This window comes from Anguilla anguilla, chromosome 1 (assembly GCF_013347855.1).
Source record: "Anguilla anguilla isolate fAngAng1 chromosome 1, fAngAng1.pri, whole genome shotgun sequence".
NCBI classification, from domain to species: domain Eukaryota; kingdom Metazoa; phylum Chordata; class Actinopteri; order Anguilliformes; family Anguillidae; genus Anguilla; species Anguilla anguilla.
In genome coordinates this window covers 20,768,146-20,788,500 of record NC_049201.1, presented here as the reverse complement: position 1 = coordinate 20,788,500, position 20,355 = coordinate 20,768,146, and the positions used below count along the sequence as shown (strand labels likewise).

The 20,355-nt window shown below is 41.1% G+C and overlaps 2 protein-coding genes across 7 annotated transcripts in view; one reads left to right on the top strand and one right to left on the bottom strand.

The window, feature by feature from the left end:
• The window catches only part of dync1h1 (dynein, cytoplasmic 1, heavy chain 1), a 35,797-nt gene extending 31,813 nt beyond the window's left edge, over nucleotides 1–3,984 (bottom strand). For 2 of the 3 annotated variants that reach the window (XM_035387272.1, XM_035387288.1), the window contains exons 1-3: nucleotides 3,620–3,984; nucleotides 893–980; nucleotides 253–426 (exon numbers count right to left, since the gene is read on the bottom strand). In XM_035387272.1, coding sequence (XP_035243163.1) covers nucleotides 253–426; nucleotides 893–980; nucleotides 3,620–3,872 — 515 coding nt within the window. In that variant the 5' untranslated portion in view covers nucleotides 3,873–3,984. The remainder of the gene's footprint in view (nucleotides 1–252; nucleotides 427–892; nucleotides 981–3,619) is intronic. The other variant, XM_035387280.1, reaches the window with a different exon arrangement.
• Nucleotides 3,985–6,923: 2,939 nt separating this feature from the next.
• The window catches only part of ppp2r5ca (protein phosphatase 2, regulatory subunit B', gamma a), a 55,621-nt gene continuing 42,189 nt past the window's right edge, over nucleotides 6,924–20,355 (top strand). For 3 of the 4 annotated variants that reach the window (XM_035409616.1, XM_035409585.1, XM_035409594.1), the window contains exons 1-3: nucleotides 6,924–7,077; nucleotides 7,645–7,713; nucleotides 12,034–12,196. In XM_035409616.1, coding sequence (XP_035265507.1) covers nucleotides 7,051–7,077; nucleotides 7,645–7,713; nucleotides 12,034–12,196 — 259 coding nt within the window. In that variant the 5' untranslated portion in view covers nucleotides 6,924–7,050. The remainder of the gene's footprint in view (nucleotides 7,078–7,644; nucleotides 7,714–12,033; nucleotides 12,197–20,355) is intronic. The other variant, XM_035409605.1, reaches the window with a different exon arrangement.

The following is a 20,355-nucleotide window of genomic DNA, read 5'->3' as shown; positions in this document are numbered from 1 at the left end:
ACAAGAGGTGTTTGTCTAGTGACCAAGATATACAGAAGGACCACAAGTCCTTCTCTATTAATAATAAATAAATAAAATAAATAAATAAATAAATAAATAAACAAATCAAGCCCAGCAATTACATGCAACACCTGAAAGCATTTTCTTTGCACCATTGCAATTATTATTATTTAATCCTATTAGCAATAGTTCATCTAACTTTTTTCAAAATTTCGATGACAACTTCTGTGGTATCTGTAGTTTCAGGTCTACCTGTCAGCCTTTCCAGACTCTCGGATGTAGGACTTGAAGAAAGGGGCGACGGCATTACTGATGAAAGAGTGGAGGGTCTCATAGGGGGAATCTTCACTCAAAGTAAGGACACGCACTTGGGTAGAAATGGGCTTGTCTGCATCAATGACGCCTGTCCTCTTGATGAACGCCAAACTGCAATGACACATGAACGCTTGTATTATGTGGCACTAAATCAAGTCTATGACATTTCACTCAAGTTCACGTCATTAGAAAACCCTATGCTGCATTATGGATTATTTTAGACTGGTGTTGTTTCAAAGCATTTAAACTTAACTGACTAAAATTCACAAAAACAATGTGGTTGAAAAACACACATAGTACAGGGATAATATTCATGGCACTGTTTTAAAAGAGACTCTGAATAGTGCTCAGCATCTGGTAAATGAATGCATCATAATTCAACAAACACTTAAAAAAGGGAATTTGAAGGTCGACTGATCTAAGCTTATTTCCCACCCTGATCAGGACTGAAATGAAAGACATGACATAGATAGACACCATTTTTATTCCTGATGATTAAGGCTGCTACCTTGAGATATCAGTCTCCTAGCATAGATTATCAAGGGCATTCCGCACACCGTACACTTGTGGCCTGTACCTGTTGGATTTCAGCCCGTAGCGAATATCAATGCTGATGTTGTAGGAGATGCACTCCTTCTCCTCTTCTCCCTCATCCCCAACATCCTCTGAGAAAGACAAAAGAAGGGTCTTACAATACAAACTCAATCTCATCTGCAGCTGTAGAATAAATGGAAGTTACTATCATAATATTTGTCAGCTGGAGTTGTTGTAATAGTTTACAGACACTGGTAAATGCAGTAAATAATCATACATTTTAAATGTTTCGGCTGAATTCCTCAGTTTAAAAATTAAAATTAAAATACACCATTTCAACAATACAATTGCATGGCAGGGCATTACAGGATGTTACTTCCCTGTCGGGCCACCATCCAAACAAAACAAAGCCAGGGGAAATGCTAAATGAAAAATTTAAAAATGGTAACACAGCATGGATGGTTGGACTAAACAGTATTTTACAAATAAATGTAACTTCAGTGAAAATATAATGCCGAAAAAGTAGCCTAACCCCAGAACCTCTTATTTATTTTTCTACTTATAATTTTTAACTATCAAATTCAAACAAGGCTATACAGAATAGCTATCCAGACTTGTGTGCTCTGCTTAACTACAAAGTAATCAATTCATAAATAGTTTGTTATAGAAATAAAATGTTACATTTTTCCTTCTTAATTTGATGTACGTGATCATCTACTTATTCCATAATACGGAATCTCTGTTCCAGTTTACATTTGTAGTATAAAATGTAAAACATGGCATTATGGAGCAAAAATTGGCTTGGCTACCAGATAGGGCTGCTTTGTAGCCCAGGGGAGTACCAAATGGTTTTAACGACAGATCATCTATGGGTACAATTAACTGAAGAAGAGTGGGTGGTTGTGGTGGCAGCTTAGCTTTATGGCGCAGAGCTGCCTAGACAGCCTTGCCATCAGCTGATGTCTGGATGGGTGGGGTTGTCTGCAAAATGATGTCATTGCTGCAGAAGGCCCAAAACGTAGAGATGGACCTGCATTGCAGCTAGACAGTTCCTCCCACTCTTACTCCCCCTAACTGACTATGCCTGTGCAAAGGCATCAAGCCAAGGAAGAAAATCCTATATTTAAATGAAGATGACATGGGAAAATGCAGCTAACTCACTCCTAGGAGGGGACAATATCTATCTCCGCACATTACTGATCAACTTTAAAATAGCTACATCCACAAAACCGTTGCAAACGGCTTCCAGAAAGCATTCCTTTTGGAACTGAACAAAAATTACTATACAAGTAATTGCACCCAACATTTTAAGAATTAAGTTAGCCAAATGTGCTATCTGCACACTATACAAAGTGAAGTACAACCCATTATTAAAGTGAAAAAATCTAATTCTTGTCAAAACGCGTACAAGACAAGCTGTCGGTGGAACTGGTATTGCACAACACATGTTCGTGGCTAAAGACTTTGCTGTAAGGTACATTTAATTTTAATTCAAGCATCTTCTACAATGAATCAGGGTACTGTTTAATCCACATTACCGCTTGAGGCGATTTGAACCCCCTCATCATATGACTAGCAAGAATAGCCAATAATAACAATCGCCTGATGTTCTGCTGAGCAAATACTTCATTTTATTTAACCTTTATTTACCCAAGGTAGGTTCACTGAGCACGGATGCTATTTTGAAGCAACGCCCTGCTTCACACTCATACACATTCACACCTGGGAGCTGCCCAGTACAACCACAATCCTCGGGAGAGAATTGTTTTTTTTAGCCAATTAAATCAGGGGATGATTAGGTGGCAAGTTTTTGCGAGAGCCAGATCTGGGATTTTAGCCATTAACACATTATGCAGTTAATGACATAACATTGGTTAGCTTGCTAAATGGGCATCTTTTTAGGCATTTTCCGAGATTTACCTAGAATGAGGAAGAGTTTATATTGCGACTAATGACTACGCACATTTTTTATTGCTTACAAATGACTAAACATAAGGAGAGATACAATGCCAACTAATCGTTAATTTCTGGATGCAATATTTATCGATAATTAATTAAAATTTATATGACACGAACTAGCTAGTTCTGCAGATCATCCAATCTGCTTAATACCTTATTAACTTTATATAAAGCAAGTTATCTAGTTATCTAGTGTTAGCTAACCATCAAAGTACCCAACTGTCACTCTAGAGTACAACCGAACTTGACAGATCCATCCAAAAACCATCTAGCCTACATGTTTCAGGATGGGCGGAACTGCTGCAGCCAGCTCGTTCCCATAATCTGTCGCGATTTCAATACATAAACGTCCACACGGCAATAGGTAGATATCGAGTGATCGTAAAATTGTCTATATTCATTTCTCCGTGCTTAAGAAACTACATTTGCAGCTAGCTGACTTGGCAAATGACTAGCATGAAAACTTCGTCATAGTCGAACGTCGGTATTATATTATTTACGTTAAATAGCTTGATACGTACACTAATTGAAATAAACCCCAGGTACCATGTTAGCTTGGGCTAGCAGCACGTTACCAAAACCAGTGCATTAACCAACTGTAAACCGAGATAGCTAGTTAACATATAACTTTGCGATCTTGGCGAGATATCCAACATTAGTTGAACAACGGGACATAATCCAGCATAAATAGCTATCTTTCTTTAACCCCAGCCCAAACGTCAGAATGATGCAGCATGATTTTTATTTCCGACAATTAAAAAGCAAATAGAATTTATACTAAATTAAGTCAGAACAGCTTCATTAGACAAACCTTTTAAAGTACACCTCTCAACCAGAATGGTGTGTACTTGAGGGTCTGAGAGGAATTTCCTCATCTGCTCCACCGCACTCTTTTCTTCTAGGGCGGTTTCCAGGGAGGCCGGAGCCTCGCCGCCATCTTCTAGAAGCAGAGGGACTAGTTTGCGAATATGCTTTTGCAGAACCGAAGTATCGGCAACCGTCTGCACGACAGCGGACACCTCCATGTTCCCCGAGCTATCTTCACCTCCACCCCCGTCAGACATCTTCAAACCGGTCAACTACAAGCGATCGTTGGCCAGAGCAAATATTCAACGCAAGACCGAAAGCACTTCTCTCCTCCAACTCCATCCACTGAATGGGAGTATTGTGTTGGAGCTTGATATACGGAAACCGTCAGTCAAGTGACATATTGGGAGTTGAGCCAAAAGTGGTGCATTCTGGAACTTGTTGTTCCAGCAGTTTAAAAGCAATACTCTGTTCAACCAAAAAAACTACAATGCCCAAAAACGAACGTGCCAAATCACTGGTTTTTATCTTTTTGGTTCGATGCAGCTTAGATTTTTGACGTTTTTAGGCTTCCAGGGTAATACATGTTCCGTTCATTGAGCACCGTTGATTAAAATGACAAAAAACTCACAAAAGTGCTGTCATTCTTCATCCTCATACGTAACAATTAAGCTCAGACGCTGCGTATTACATCTGGATGTGATATTTGTATCGATGATTAATTCATGAATGGGTTAACTCGGAACATCCCCTTTGATAGAGTCTTTTGCAATTCAAGAGATAAGTGTAGGTTTTAATCGCAGTGTATGCTACAACAGTTATTCATTAGTTTATAGACCACCTTTGACCTATCAACCGCATAGTCATGAATTGTTGTTATGATGTGTTTCATAGAAATTATCTCACTGATAACCTAAATAATCCAGCAAAATTTTGTAAATCTATGGAGTCGTTGCAACCGTTCGTGTGTCCTCGTCTCTCCCTCAATAAATTGTGGTGGACTCAATAAATGAGGTGAATTGCCAGCCATTTTCACAAGCATTAAAAATAAAAAAATAAAAAATCAATCTGCTGATCATCTTTCTGATGAAAAAAATAAGGTGCCATCAGATAACAGTACTTGGCATGAAGTCTGACTACTTTCTCCTGAAATTGGGTACATTGGTTTTTGCCCTATATTGTCTGCACATGTTCTCAAAGTGCTAAGATCATTTATCCAAGAAAACCAGCTGATCCATATCTTGTAGTCTCCAAAAACTGGCTGCAGATCTAATTTCCCAAGTCCTCACAAACATGTTGTTTTTTTACCTGCCTGTTTGATTAAATTCTATCCAAAATTTGTGAAAAGCAACCTATATGTTTTCTGTTTAAAGTTTGTGGTGCTTCTAAACTCAATAATTACCATCACACATAATGAAACACTCTGTTCTTGCAAATTATTGTAATTCCAGGTCAGTACTCAGTTCTTACATAACAATATATTTCATAAAACGCAGTCTGGGTTCATATTTAGTCATAGTGCGTTTATTGCTGGCTCCACATTGATAAACAAAATTGCCCTGCCTCATTTATTGACATTTCCAAGGACTTTGATACGGTTGACTGCATCCTACTAATTAGATGGTGAAAGGACATTGACTTCGGATCTGTAACATCCAACAGATTTTCCAACTATCTTTCTAACAGTGCTCAATGTGTGTATATAGATAGGCATAGAAATCCCTCTTTACAAAAGGATCTTTCCTGGACTACTATTTATATCAACAATCTTGCTCAGGTCCATCTGTAATATAAGAAAGGTATATGTGTATCACACAATTCTTTATTCCTGTGCCTCTACCATTGCCAAAGCTTTCTAAGGGCTCCAGAGTGCTTTCAATTGTATTTAGTCCGCACTCCTTGATCTTCATCTGGTTATCAGAGTTTTTAATTACTTTAAATGAGAATTGTTGGTGGTAATTGCATAGATAGAGTGTCCTTTTACAACAACAACAACAACAACAACAACAGCAACAATAATAATAAGAGTAATGTCATCTAAGGATCTGGCTTGATGAAAAGCTGAAATGGTTTTAAAATTTAATAATTAAGTTAGATCATTTTAGAATAAATTTTCTTTTAGTTCTGACATCAAATTGTAAGTCATAGCTACTAAAATCTATTTTAGACTATGGAGACACACTTTGTATGCATACATCTTCAACTACTGTACACACCTTTTCATAGAGCACTCCCATTTTATTGCAGGTGCTAAATCACTAATCTACTGCCACCTTTTATATGAATTGCTTAGACTAACACATAAACTAACACTAACACTAAACTTGGACTAACACTAAAGTCAAAACATGAGAAACACTGGGCCTATCTTCATTTTTAAGGCAACAAATGGACGGCGTCCTTCTTATCTCACTGTGGATAAGATATGCATTAAGTTATTGTAATGTAATATAATACATATCTCAACTCTCTGCTCAACTGGAATTATAGTGTCACCTTAAACTAGACATGCCCATTTCAATTAGTGATTTTAAATTAAAAGTTCATGACACAGTGACTGAAGTATGCTCTTGCTTCTAATTCTTGTTTTTAATTCCTCTTTACAGAACGGCATAATCCCCGTATGTTATTTTGAACATTAACTATCTTTGAGTTAACATTGTGTGTAATGTCAAGCGTCCTTTGGAGAATACAACCGTTTAAACATCGAACATCGTTGGTACTAATTTACAACGCCAGAGGGCAATGTTGATTTACAAACTGTCCTATTGTAATATAGTAATTTCACTTCAGCCTGAGGATACTCACTTTTTACAGAAGCAAAATCTGAACAATAACACCATTTATTAAATAAATGACAATGTATTTAATACAGTTTTAGCCTTTTGCAACATATGTTAATAATTATACAACTTACACTGTTCAAATTACTTTCTTTGTAATAAATAATTTTACTGAATCAAATAAACAGGCTTTTATTTATTTTCTTTATGTTTATAAACCTGTTCTATATATAAATATCCGATCGAATTATATTTAACTTGTGTCACAATTTGTTTTCTGGTGGCCATTGCTGTAATTCGAAGACAGCTGGGAACTATAAATTGTCTTATTCATCAGTACCTCGTAGATTTTGTAACATCTCAGAGCATTGACAGAACAAAAATAAAACACACGTGTAACGTGAAAACCTAATTCCTTCACATCACTTGAGTTTACTGCATCCGGGCGCCCCTGTGCTCTTGAATTCACACAGCCCAGCCGAATATGAGCGACGTTAGGTCACCTGACCGACAGCAGCCTATCAAATCCGTTGGAATCAAGACGAACCGCTGCAGTTTGTGCGTCTGAGAGATAGTGAGCGAGAAAGGTAACGTAGTAGGACCAGACTCAGGAGAGTGTCAGTAGGGGGACGAGGGAGGTCATTTCTCTGCAATGCCGAATAAAACTAAAAAAGATAAGGTGAGTTTTGCCTTTTAAATATAACAGAAATATTAAGGCTAATAGAAAATGCAGTTGGTTGTGCCTATGCCGTTAGAAAACTACCCAACCAGCTATATACCTAAGGCCTAGGCCACATTGATTAGGGTTCATCTCGACAGTAAGCATACAGCTAGCGAGTTTTGAGAACTTACATGAAGTATTGGCAAGCTTGTGCAGCTAATGTTATAGCAAAGCTTGCTCGCAGGCTAACTTAAAAGTTAAGAGGAGATGACTGAATCAGAGCAAAGTCACTTGGTTGGTAATTTGAAGAAGTAACGTTATAGCTTGCTATTCTTATGGCTGTACAGATATGACTATTTTCACTAGACACGTTATGATGCATAGTGCAATCGTTTTTATTGTGTTGGCGCATTTCATGTTAAGTTACCCAGCCAACTTTCGCTAGCCAGGCGAGCTGTTTAAATGGGTATATTGAAGGCTTTCTAACGAGACATTTGGAAAACTATTACCTTTTCTGTAGAGCACTGGTATTGAGTATAACTCAGTTGAATAGTGTGATACAACATGTTGGTTTTTATTATTTAGGAATCTCCGAAGTCTGGAAAATCTGGCAAAACTGGAGCCAAAGATGGGCAGGAAAATTCAGAGCACGAGGTGAGTAAGAATAGAGAATACCTACTAATTTCGTTATCTGGCTAGCTAGATTACCACTTGGCTAGATAAATGTCTAACAGGCAAACGTTTGCATCCTCCCGTATTTTTTATCATTTGAGGTTGGCTAACGTTGTGTATCTTGACAAAATAACAGGTTATGCATTTCAGTCTTTATACTTTTTATCATTTGGGACTATGGTTTGAATGCTTTATATCCATCTATTATATTCCCGATTTAATTATGAACCAACGTTATTGTACCTCAGTATGTGGCAATGATGCAATACTGCCGATGAGGAAGTTGTAAAACTATGAATCAACAGTAGTTCCCAAAATCTGAATATGAATTAAGATTGTTTGACTGGCATTGAACAAACATGTTAATATTGTGTATCGATTCTGCTTTTTAATGGAGAAAACGTTTACAGATGTTGCACACATTCTTTTGCACACAAACTGAACGCAGAATTTTGGGCTGTTTGTTTGCACTTGTGGTATGTTAATTTTGGAAGACAGTTTCTACTATGCCCTGCCACCAGTGAGAGGAATTTTGCAGCAAACACAGTGTATCAAGTCTTTGTTTGTGCCATGGTGCATTTCATTATTGTTACAGTGCTTTGATATCTCTGTGTGGATGAATAATTGTTATGTAAGAGAAGGATTAAAGGGAATTTGAGGGTTGTTTAGACCTGGTTGGTTGCGTGTCTCCATTGTTTCATTTATATTTTTATTTTGTGGAGGTCTTTGTTTGTGGTTCTGAAAAACCAAATGACTAATCTGGCCGATGATGAACCACATGCTGCGGCGAACAGCTAGAAAGAGACTTCGAGCTGCAACATTAGCGCCCGTAGAGACCCATATCTGCTGGGGTTTCCATGATTTGTAATATTACCAAACTCTCATGCATTATTTAGTTTTGAAAGCTGACCTCTTTAGCATCCTTTCATATGTAACCTGGAAGGATTTTTTTGTTTGTTGTTGTTGTTGTTGTTGTTTTTATTGAGTAGGAGGCAGGAAGGGGATGTGGTGCAGCAGGAGGTTGAGGCAGCTGACATTCCCTTACCCAGCTGACCTGTACCAACTTCAGGGTCTTAGAAAAAAGAGAATGGAGAAAGAAAAAAGGCCTAACATACTGAGGAGTCTCTCTGCTTCTTCACAGTCCAGGCCTCAGAAACCGCTCGGCCTGTGGGCACAGTTTCTCTGTGGGCAGAAATGGCCGCTGAGCCGAGGCTGGCTTATGTAGCCCACCTCCCCCTCCCAACCACGCAGAGTCATAATCCGGGTTATCTGTTCAGCGATTTGTGTCAGCCGCCATTCGGCACATGGATGTAATGCGCCAACTTATTTCAAATTTAAATCACCAGTCAGCAAGCTGTTGCTGGACTGCAGAAAGCAACCCCCACTAGCTGATGGTATCTAATCCCTAACGCAGAGCTGTTCCCAGTTCCCTGTAATGGGAACACAATAGCTTTGAGTCCTGGTGATGACTTAGAGCAATTGAAAGGTAACTTATTTGTGTCACTTAATTGACTGCTATTTTTTGTTTGAAGTTTAAGGTTTTGTAGAGAACAGAAAGGAATTTAAAGTCCTGACCCAGTTGCTTTGATTTCTAAAATTATGAATTGACTTGTATGCAGTCAGACATTTTTAGGCCATTGGCACTGGTAGACATGTCTGGGGTATCACTTTGGTGTCAGTCACTACTGTCTTGCCTTCTTTACGCTCTCTGATGCTGTGGTGGATTCAGTAAGATAAGGGGCAGAAAGTTCGTCACTTAGCCAGAATTGGATATATTCCAAATGTGGAATTCCCATTGAGGGGGAAGGTGATGTTACTATAGTTATCTATGAACTTGAGGTGGGAGATGATATGGATGCATTCATGTTCCATGGCATGATGCAAAGAAATATGTAGAAGCATGCTACTATTGTGGCCATGCTCTCTGTAGCCACCAGAAACTGGACTGAAACTTGGGATTTTACTATGATTTCCTCTACTCTGTCAGAATGTCTCTGCAGTGTGTGTGAACAGTGGTACATTAGTTTATTAAAGTTAATAGAGACTGCATGTACTATGTTTAGTCTCTGGGTCTCTAGCCTTCTGGCCCAAGCATACAGTAGCTCTTGTCCAAATGTAACCACCAAAACAATGATTGCTGCATCAGAGGGCATGATTAGATTGCCATATATAACCACGGCATCAGCGATATAACGTGGCTTGTGTTAAAGTAATTTAATTATTGAAGATAGACAGGATAAATCTATTCCTCTGTGTACTATGTTGATCCCTTGTTAGAGGCAGACAGCGACCACTATCCCTGCTCTAATGGGGGCTTTTAATAGGAGAAGAAACAGATTTGGGAGAACATGTAGTCTTTATTAGGCCCCTTTGTGAGGTCTGTGTGGGAGGCTTGCTCAATCCATCCCTATTGTTGCTTTCATGTTATGTATACGGAGGTCAAAGAATCAGCTGTGCCATGAATACATTGGAAATGGTGAGTATTTTGTGCTGTCTGCTTGCATATTTTCCCTGAAGATTTTTAATGAAGTTTCTTTGGCATGCTGCATTCCTAAGGGACATGGATTTCAAGGCATCCAGGCAGGTTTTCTTCAGTTTGAAAGCTATAAGGGGCAACATTCTCTGAGCACAGCCACACAGTGTTCCTTCAAAAGCCACAATGTTATCCCATTAGCCCCTGGTGTCATGGGCTCCCATATAGGACCGGTCAATGTAGCCGCTCTCAGAGGAAGCTGAGGAACGCGGTTTCTTTTTTGGGGACGACCGGCGTGGCCTATTCTCGCTCCCGTCTTGAAAGCGAAGCGTTTGTTCCCATTTGTTTTGCACTCCGAGCACGCGCTCGTTCTCGTTCCGCCGTGACGCGGTCTCTCCGTAACCAAGCGAGGCAGCCAGGTCCGAACTGGCCCTCCGCGCGTCTCTCTCGGTGTTGCCACAGCTTATCGGGAAGATCTGAGTGCGTCCGCCCCCGAGAATCGGCCGGGCCATCTGATAAGATCTCCGCTATCTCAGTGGAGCGTTAGCCACTATCGCTGTATAAACACAGCAGTACTGTAGTCCAAGTAAATGTTCAGCCAGCTTTTTATCTGCCAATTAAGAATAGACCAATTTGGTTTGTGGCCTGATACCTCATGCTGTGTCCCTATTCCTTTAAAATTTATTGTGATGGTGCCTTGTGAGCGTTCCAGGTGTTTAAATAGCTAAAAATCTCGTGATATCCTTAAGGAGAGGACATTATGTAAATACCATCAAAGCAGAAATTATGCTTTGCTCTGGTTGTTGTCATTATGTATTTTAGTGGGTACAGTTATGGTCAGAACAAAACTATATTTTGTATAAAAAAAGGTTTCCAAGCACAATGCCTTCTATGCAACTGTGATCAGCTGTAAGCTGGAGTATCTATCTCGCTATGATTTTGGGAGGACTATACTGCCGAGCCTTGAAAATTCTTTGGAAATGGATACCCACTACAGATACAGAGGCTGGTAAAGACTGCTTCCGAGCTGATGGCTGGAGTAGACCAGTGGGCTCTCTGGAGAGCATTTGGTTAGCTGATGCACTATGATTGTAAGGTGAGCCTCTTATAGGCCTACCTGTTGATGAGGTTGAGGCTGTCCAGGATTTTTGGTCCAACAAGTCGTAAGATCCCTAGATACAAAAATAGAACAATTGAAGTGGAGGCAAATGTACACAGAGCTGTGTTTTGGACGCTTGTTGCCATGCGGCTTGCCTGTGCTGTTTGATTGTGGCAGGTGGGGCGTGTCTGCTGCTTGATGTCTTTTGAATACAATGGGGTCTCACGCATACTCTTCTGTAATTGCCTTTAGTACCTGAAATGACCCCCACGAACAAACACACAAATTCTCATTGGACCTTCCAGCATTGTTTTTTGTGTGTGTGTGTGTCTGTATGTAGGTGTGTGTGTGTCTGTGTGTCTGTGTGTGTATGTGTGTCTGTGTGTGTTTCTTCAGCACCATTCACTGTTTGGATACCAGCAACTGAGGCAGCCAATGTCTCAGCTTCCTTCATATATTGGATAGGTGGGTCCTATACCACTGTGGGAGGGGACCGTACAAACGTGCCGCAGTAGAAGCAGGTCAGTGGCTGGCCGCTGTTCTGATCCCCTTTGAAGGGCTGTCAGGTCGGACACACCCGATATTCCTCGGAAGGAAACCTGACCCTTAAGCACATCTCTCTTTCCTACCCTCCGGCAAAGTGATTGAGGCGAACGGGACGCTGACTTCCGTGCGCGGAATTACGAGGCGGTAACCGGAACCCCGCTCTCCCGGCTCTTGTTTCCCCCAGGGCTCCAACAAGAAGAACAGCAACAGCGTGCCACCCACCACACAACTGCTGAAGGGGAAGCAGCCGGGCTTGCAGACGCCCGTCAAGAAGGAGAAGAGGCAGAGCTCCTCCCGCTTCAGCCTCAGCAACAACAGGGAGCTGCAGAAGCTGCCCGCCTTCAAAGGTACACACAAACACACACACACACAGTTCCTCAGGCATTTGAATTTTCTGAAAGGATCGATTCAATTCCCAGCTCTTGTCAAGGCCGAAATGATAAAGCACTGACTTTTTTATTTTTTTCCCTTTTTCTGTGTGTTGGCCAAACTGAGGTACAAGACTGAAGAGTCATACTGTCACTCTCCCATGTGTACGTGTGAATGTGCGTGCGTGTCTGTGCCCACCTTCAATTAGAATGGCCGTGTGACTCAGCCTGCATTTAGGCCATTGTGAAGAATCGTTCCTTTACAATTACAATGAGCAATGTATCAGAAGGGCTCACCGAGAATGTTCCTGCTGTATCACAGGCATTTTCTTGATGGGCAACTCATTTATAATAAATGCTAAAATGTGATCTTTGAGATGTCTTTGAGACATATAAATGTTAAATGTAGATGGAAATGAATGCAGTCACGTTTAGTACTTTATCGCATATTCAGTTCTGTGACCCGTAGGCATCACCAGGTGCTCAGTGTCTTCTCTGGTGATACTTTGTCAGGCCTTTACTGTGGGTGACTGACTTGGCCAGTCAAGAATTTTCCAGGTTTTGGCTTCGTTGCTTGCGCTGTTTGGGATCAGAGTCTTGCTGTAGGATGAAGTGCCTTCCGATGAGTTTGGAGGCATTTGGTTGAACTGGTGCAGACTTCATTCTGCTGCTGCTATCAGCAGTTACATCATCAATGAACACAAGTGAGCCAGTACCTGCGGCAGACATACATGACCAAACCATAACATCCCACATCCCACAATCTGTTTGACAGATGGGGGGGGGGGGTGCTTTTGATCTTGGATGGTTCCTTTTGGCCTTCACATTGCTCTTACACTGATTCAAGTAAATCTTGGTCTCATCTGTCCATAAGGCCTTTTTCCAGAACTCTGTAGAGGTTCTTCTTGGCAAACTGTAACCTGGCCATTCTGTTTTTGCTGCTGACTAGTGGTTTGCAGTGTAGCCTCTGTAGCTCTGTTGGTGAAGTCTTCTGTGGACAGTAGTGATTGACAAATCCATGTCTGTCTCTGGAAGAGTTTCTGATCTGTTGGACAGGTGTTTGGGGTTTTTTTATTCATTATGGCGAGATTTCTTTGGTCATCAGCTGTAGGCGTTTTCCTTAGCTTACCCTTTGTGATTACTGTGCTCACCAGTGCTCTTTTTAATGATGTTCTAAACAGTTGATATTGGTAAGCCTAAGATTTGGTTTTTGTGTCTGAATGTTTTTTCCCCCATATTTCTCACAGCCTCATAATGGCTTCCTTGAATTTCATTACAACTCTGGTCCTCATGTTCACAAATGTCCGTAGCAGACTCCAAAGGGAATAAAAAGCTTAGAATCAAGACTAGTTACTGAAAGCTATCTTGTACCTGCACTAAGGAAGCAATTAAACACACCTATTCAGAAACACATATGAAGCTATTTGTCCCAAACATAATGGTGCTCTGAAATGGGGGGGTGCTGTGTATAAAAAGTGTTGGAATTTCAACATGGTGAAACCAAAGTGTAAATCCCCTTAAATAAAAGCTGAGAATCTACACTAACCACAGTGAATTGTTTTATTACACATGTGGGGCGACATGTGGGGCGACATAGCTCAGGAGGTAAGAGTGGTTGTCTGGCAGTCGGAGGGTTGCCGGTTTGATCCCCGCCCTGGGCGTGTAGAAGTGTCCCTGAGCAAGACACCTAACCCCTAATTGCTCTGGTGAATGAGAGGCATCAATTGTAAAGCGCTTTGGATAAAAGCGCTATATAAATGCAGTCCATTTACCATTTGGTTAGTGCACAGAGCTAAATCAAGAAACAAAAATGTCTTTGTCCCAAACGTTGTGGCACTCACTGTATATATTTATTAATTTATCAGTTGAATTAATAATTTGTCCCAATTTCATATCACAAAATGAACATTCCCACCTTCCTCCCCCAGGTTATATAACAGCAATAGTATGTCTTATTACCTCATGCCCTATCTTGATTTTTGAGAATGGCATAATAAATTGTAGGCCACTCCTTTATTTATTTTTCCTTTACGTCAGCACATTTCTGTGATGTGCTCTCAGTGCTTTTAGAGATATTTAAGCAAATAAATCTATTTTGTTTCTACTAAATATAGGTATTTAGGTACTAAGTGCTAAGTTTAAAGCATTCCCTTGTGTAAAATGAGTACACAATATGATTTGCACATATGATCAGTAAATCAGTGGTAGGAATAGTTTGTCAGAACAAATTTAGAAGTATCTGACATGTAAATGAGTCCCTTGGGCTTGTTATTTGCAGACTGCTCATTCAGAGCAACCATCTGGTGACACTTTTGTGTGCTTGTGACTGAAGTTGAAGTGTGCTTACAAATAATGAAGGCTGATATATTCGCTTTTTGTTTGCGGAAGGGCTTTTCCCAGTGCAATCTATGCAGTGGGCAATTTGTTCAAAACCTACAAGTGTGTTCAGTACCCATCCTGCAGTGGTCATCTACTCATACCAGAAAGTTCCGTATTGATATTGGCCATTAGCAAGTATAACTCGAATGTCCAGATTCTATCACGCTGTCTAGGAAATGACTTGTAATTTCAGACTGTTCAACCCAGAAGGAGCTATGGATTGACCTTTATTGCGGAGTGAAGCAGTGGAATTTACATCCATGAAGCATTGCTTTTTATAGATTTAACATGTCAATGTTTTTGACCAGTTCCTTGCTGCCTGGTTCACCTTTTGCCTCTTAAAATAATTGATACCGACCCAGGAATGATCGGCCTTAGATTTTTCTCCAATTTCTGCAGGTCTAGAGTAGAGTAGGCTACTTCAGTGGAAAATAAGGGGCTGAATTGTCGTAAATTAGATTCGTTTTCAGTTGAAACTGACCAGAACCTCTCTCAGGCTGTCATTGCTTTGGCCTGGACTTCCTTACTCTTCTAAGAATCCTGTGAGGGTATTAAAATTTTATGGCCTCAGAGGATCCTGACAACCAACCTTTTAATGTACGGTGGGTGGCCTGCTACATAATTTAAAACTGAGCTGGTGCTAAGCAGTGATTGCGCCTTATCTCCTGGAAACATTTATCTAACCTTATGCAGCACTCAAATCTCTTCTGAACCCCCGCCCTCCCTCCCCCACTGCTACCCGTTTTGGGGAGGTGAAGGTGAGGGCCTTAATTTGAAGGGTTTCTAGAATGCCTATTTGATTCGAAGGGTAGAATATTCCCATCAGCAGAAAACTTGTATTTCCCATTTATCTCTAATCTTTGGTCTCTCCCATATTGAGATTTCTTAATATTTTAGGATTCTCTTATTTAGTTCGTCCTGATGAACGATTACATCGGATGATTACACACACGTTTGCGCCCATGTGGAATGTTTTTTGTGTGAAAAGCAGGGCAGTTTTTTTTTTTTTTTTTTTTTTTAAAAAGGGAGGAGAAAACGGGCTTGTTTGGATTGCAGGTGTGAAGAGCAAACCTCAAGTCCTTTTTGAAGATGATGGATTTTCTGTTGACGTGGTGCGGTTCAGAGACCCGGCTTCGGTTTATTCCTTGACCTCCTTTCAAAGTGCAGCCTGGTAATCCTCACTCTTGGCTGCCCGCATTCAGACTGAAATGCACTTTCCTGGAGAGTTCGCTGCCAGTGTGCTCAACACCTGTCGATCATACCGAGTCCAATACAAAAACACCTGTGAGTGTCACTCCTGCTCTAGTGTCCAGCATGCCAGGGTTTTTCCTGGCACAAAACCAAAGGGGTTATCTCAAGCAAAACCACTATGTGTACTGCGCCTTCCTCTGGAACATGATTCACCATATATATTTTTTTTCTTCGCTAAAATCTTGTAACTTTGAGAATTAATATGCCATTCAAACTTAAATAAACACGTATAAGTACTTTTCTGTTTGAACATAAGAGGCACAGCAGTTTGGCAGAGATAAATATGATCTATGTAAATCCATAGTATACCTAGGAATACTTTTAAGGGTAGAAATGTATTGTGATGTGGGTTATCAATATAGTAAAACATTTTTTTTTTTTTAAACTGTCATCTCATAGTTAATGTTGCAGTAATTGACTAAAGAAAGCCTGTCATTTGATAAAGATGAGACTCCAGAGTGCGATCAATCAACTGTGCATTTTGCGAACGTTTGACTTTGCACTGCCAGTAAACTTTTTAATTGATTGTACAAGAGCAGGCTGCAGAAGTTAGCCGATCAAATCTGCGTGTTTTTCTCTCTTCACTGAATCCTGAAAGTATACTTCTAGCACAGATGGTTTGTTCAAGTCGATAATTAAGGACAGTTACAGAAGTGGGTAAGATAATGATACTGCAGCAACCCTTGTTGGTGGATGTACATATTGTTTGATATTTTCAGTATCTTTTCTGCCACAAAGTCATAACAAGGTCATAACTTGTTTTTGGTTGGAGCTGTTAGAAATAGTTCTGGGACATCATGTGGTCATATTGCTACAGCAGACACGGTACTGTTTAATATGAGAATGTCTTCAACTCAATATGAGCACCAACTATATCAGATATTCCTTTCAGCCCCTTAGGGACAAGGCAACGTGTTTGCCTTGAATTCCTGCTAATCAATTTTTTTGCAATACTCCTAGTGAGAGAAATCAATTATTTGTCAAGGACATTTTTCTTGCCAGGCTAGCAGCCTCAATAGTCCAGAATGCAGCAGCATGGCTTTGCAGGGGATTGGGGGCATCCTCCCTCTCACTTTGGATGTAACTTTTTCTCTTGGTTTGCTCGGTGTCTCAGTAAATAGTGAGGGGAGGGTGCCAGCTAATGTGAGTGTCGATCTAATTGACTGTACGCCATGCCCCTCCTCATGAAGGGGGGTGATGAAAGTAGTTCTGGGTAATGTAGGAAAATAGTACACTGGAGCAGATCCAGAATAAGCCTGACAGGGTAGCAAGTGAAAAATTGTGAATAGCGATTAGTATAATACATTGCCCATATGAGAATATACCCAGGAACGAATTGCACCATGCTGCTACATGTTTATTAATAATGCAAGTTTTCTAGCCAGGAATTTTTCATTAATGTGCTTGCTATCTGTCCAACTAGCCAGTTAACTGTTCAGGAGTGTACACGTTCATTCATTACAGGATAATCGCAACACAGTAGCTTTCTTTGTCATCGGCTTGTCCACATGATGCATTGGTTTTAATTACGATACAGCGGCACTCTGGACTAGTGGCACCGTTGCGTGTTCGAATAACAGTAATCTCCTGCGCACAGTGCTTTTGTAATGGACTTTATTATTGCTAACGCTGTTCACCAGGGCACAGCCTGGGATTTTGGGTCCTGTGAAAAGATCGCACATTGGGACCCTCCCCCCCCTGGGCACCCCATCTCTGCACACATTAGAGGCATGGTAAGACCATGTAGTGTCAACATTGCAAGATGGCGCTTCTTGATTGTTGCCGATGTCATAAACTTATTTCACTCTGCGTAGGAGTCTTGGGAAAGGGAATCTGATTAGATTACTTTGTCACTGATGAATCTGTTGCGGGGGTGGGGGGGGTGGGGGGTGGGGGGGTGGGGGGGGGGGGATTCTGGGAGCAAGGTCAGCTGGAACAAGAGATTCAGAGAAGTACTTTTAATGATAGGTGTAAAAATAAGTAGTTACAAGAATTAACATGCTGCTGAAGATATTTTTGCAACAATACGTAAGTAAGTTATCTTATTTTATAGACACATTTTCTAAGAGAAAAATAGAAGCAGGGGTATTGCCCATTACAGATGAGACGGTTACTTCTCAGAGGCCGTGATAATCAGCTGCATGGAGGATCAGCAGATCTGTTCTTTCTCATCTGTATTCATGAGCCTAAGAACCCCATGTGTAACAGGTCATTGAATGACATTAATATTTCTGCCTGGAAGTGTGAGTGAATGCAGATCTCTTTGCAATGAGTCATAATTTAAACAGAGCTGAAGTTTTATAAAGTGTTAGGGGGTTTTATATTTAGTAACACATTTTTACATAACAACCGTGCCAGAAGGGTTTATTCTCGAATGGCACAGTCTGCTTTTTTCACTCTTAAATTGGGGATTAGGTAAACTTGAAGAGCCTTTTACAGTAAATGCAAAAGGTCCAATGCAGTGTAGTTTTCAGTATCTTGGTTCTTCAGGTCATGTTCTTGGTATCTTCAGTCTGTTTTCCCTGGGGATAAACATGATCCCAAAAAGCGGAGTGGCAAATTAGGAATACCTCATGTGGTTCCTATTTCGAAGTAACTTTTTTCATGTTTAAAACCCAGTGGCTTGCACGGTTGTTGATTTGCTTGAAACAAAGACATTCATTGACTGTAGGTACATTAATGCAAATCAGTTACCATTAAAGAGTAATTGCACTGACTGTGTCAGTCTGGCTCCACCAACTACACTATTAGGAAAAATGCTTCATTGGGTGGCTGGGGTTGGTGTGTCCATCTCATTTGCATAAGGTATTCGCTATGCAAATTCATTTGTACAGCGTAGCTGCGCCTGACTCATGAAACTCAGATAAAACTGTCAGACTTGGCGTTACAGATGATATATGAATGAAGATTCAGCGATTGCATGGCTGAATCTCAAATGTTTTCTTAAACGTATTTAAGTGGTCTATTTGGGTGGGATGTGAGTTTATGAACAGGCCGCCATGTTTCTCTGGTTTTAGAACATTGGGCTGAAACAGATCTTGCCGATAAGGTGCCAGCTGTGTTCCGACATATTAAAAAGCAAATTGGCAAATTTGTGGGCGGCAACCATTTTCCCCACTCGGTCTTGATTGACATCTACATGACTTAGTTGTACCACCAAAGAGGTACTCTGACATCACGATTGGGGCGGGGTCCTAGTGGAATACAGAAAGCATTTTTAAAACGTTAGAGGGCAGCACCAAGATATTTTCTAGCAGTTTTTTTTCTAATTCATACTTAGGCTAACAGAATAAAATGGCATCTTCCTGTGTTAGCTGTGCCAAACACCTCCAGACACCGAAACATCCCCTTGGTGATGGGGTAATGAACCACGCGACATCCCATGACAGGTAGACTGTCTTCATTTGATCTGTCACCTGTCTTTCTTTCCACTGTAGCTTGGCACATTAAAGTTTAATGATTCATTTGCTTACAGGCTAGCTCGGTGAGGGCTAAGTGGTGTGTCGCACGTTTCCAAAACGTGCCTTCCCTTCTCTGTTGTGCCGAGCCAGCAGCGGTTACGTTTCCCCGACCCAGGACACTACGTGCTGCCCGGCCTCCCCATACCCCCCCCCTCCCCCCTCCCCAGCAACCCGCGGCCGTGTTTTTTCAGGAGCGTTGCGGTTGAGGTCACGGTGCATGTCTGGACACGAAAAAAGAAAAGAACGGCATTGCACAAATCACCGTTCTGACGTGTTTACGGACTGTGGCGCGGTTGCACGGCACCGGAGAACGCTAAAGTACCTACCTCCGCGTGTCACTGTTTGGACAGCGGGGATGAGGACTGGCGTATTTATACTGCGCTCGAAAACTGAATCGATGGTTTGCCTCGTTCCACTTCCTCTCCCAGTTTGGGAATCCGAGGCGCTGTTCTGGCCCGGTCCGCACTGTTGCTTGGCACCAGCCCTGCCAGCGCAGCTGACGTGGAAGTTCATTCACCCTGTCGTTTCTTTAGCCATTGCCACACACTGACGTACAAGGAAATTAGCTGAGAACTCTTAACATCCACAAAAAAAAATCCATTTGCTTTTTGCTTTAATCTTAGCTCATCACCGATGGGAATAGCTCAGCGGTGTTTTGACATTTACGCGTTTGGATGTCTTTCTTTGCCGGTTTTTATCCTCGAGCGCATCATCCTGACCAGTCTGATGCCCTCCTGCATCTCTCTCTTGAAGGCATTCCCACATACCCACTGTTAAGTCAAACTTCATTTATCTGGTTTTCTGTGTGTTTACCCCCCTCTTTTGATTTGCAGTCGGCAGGTGAATCACAGCACCGTTATTCAGTTGCTTCAGCCTTTCACTGTCCCCCGTGTATATCCACCGTGCAGAAAGCCGTTATGTAAGCGATGGAAATCTACAGCAGAGGCACACATAAATGGATTGGCCGGTTCAGTTGGATTTTCTCAAGGCTTCTATATTTAGGAGTAATCCCTGGGTTAATGCTCTAGGTCCTCTGACAGAATGAAC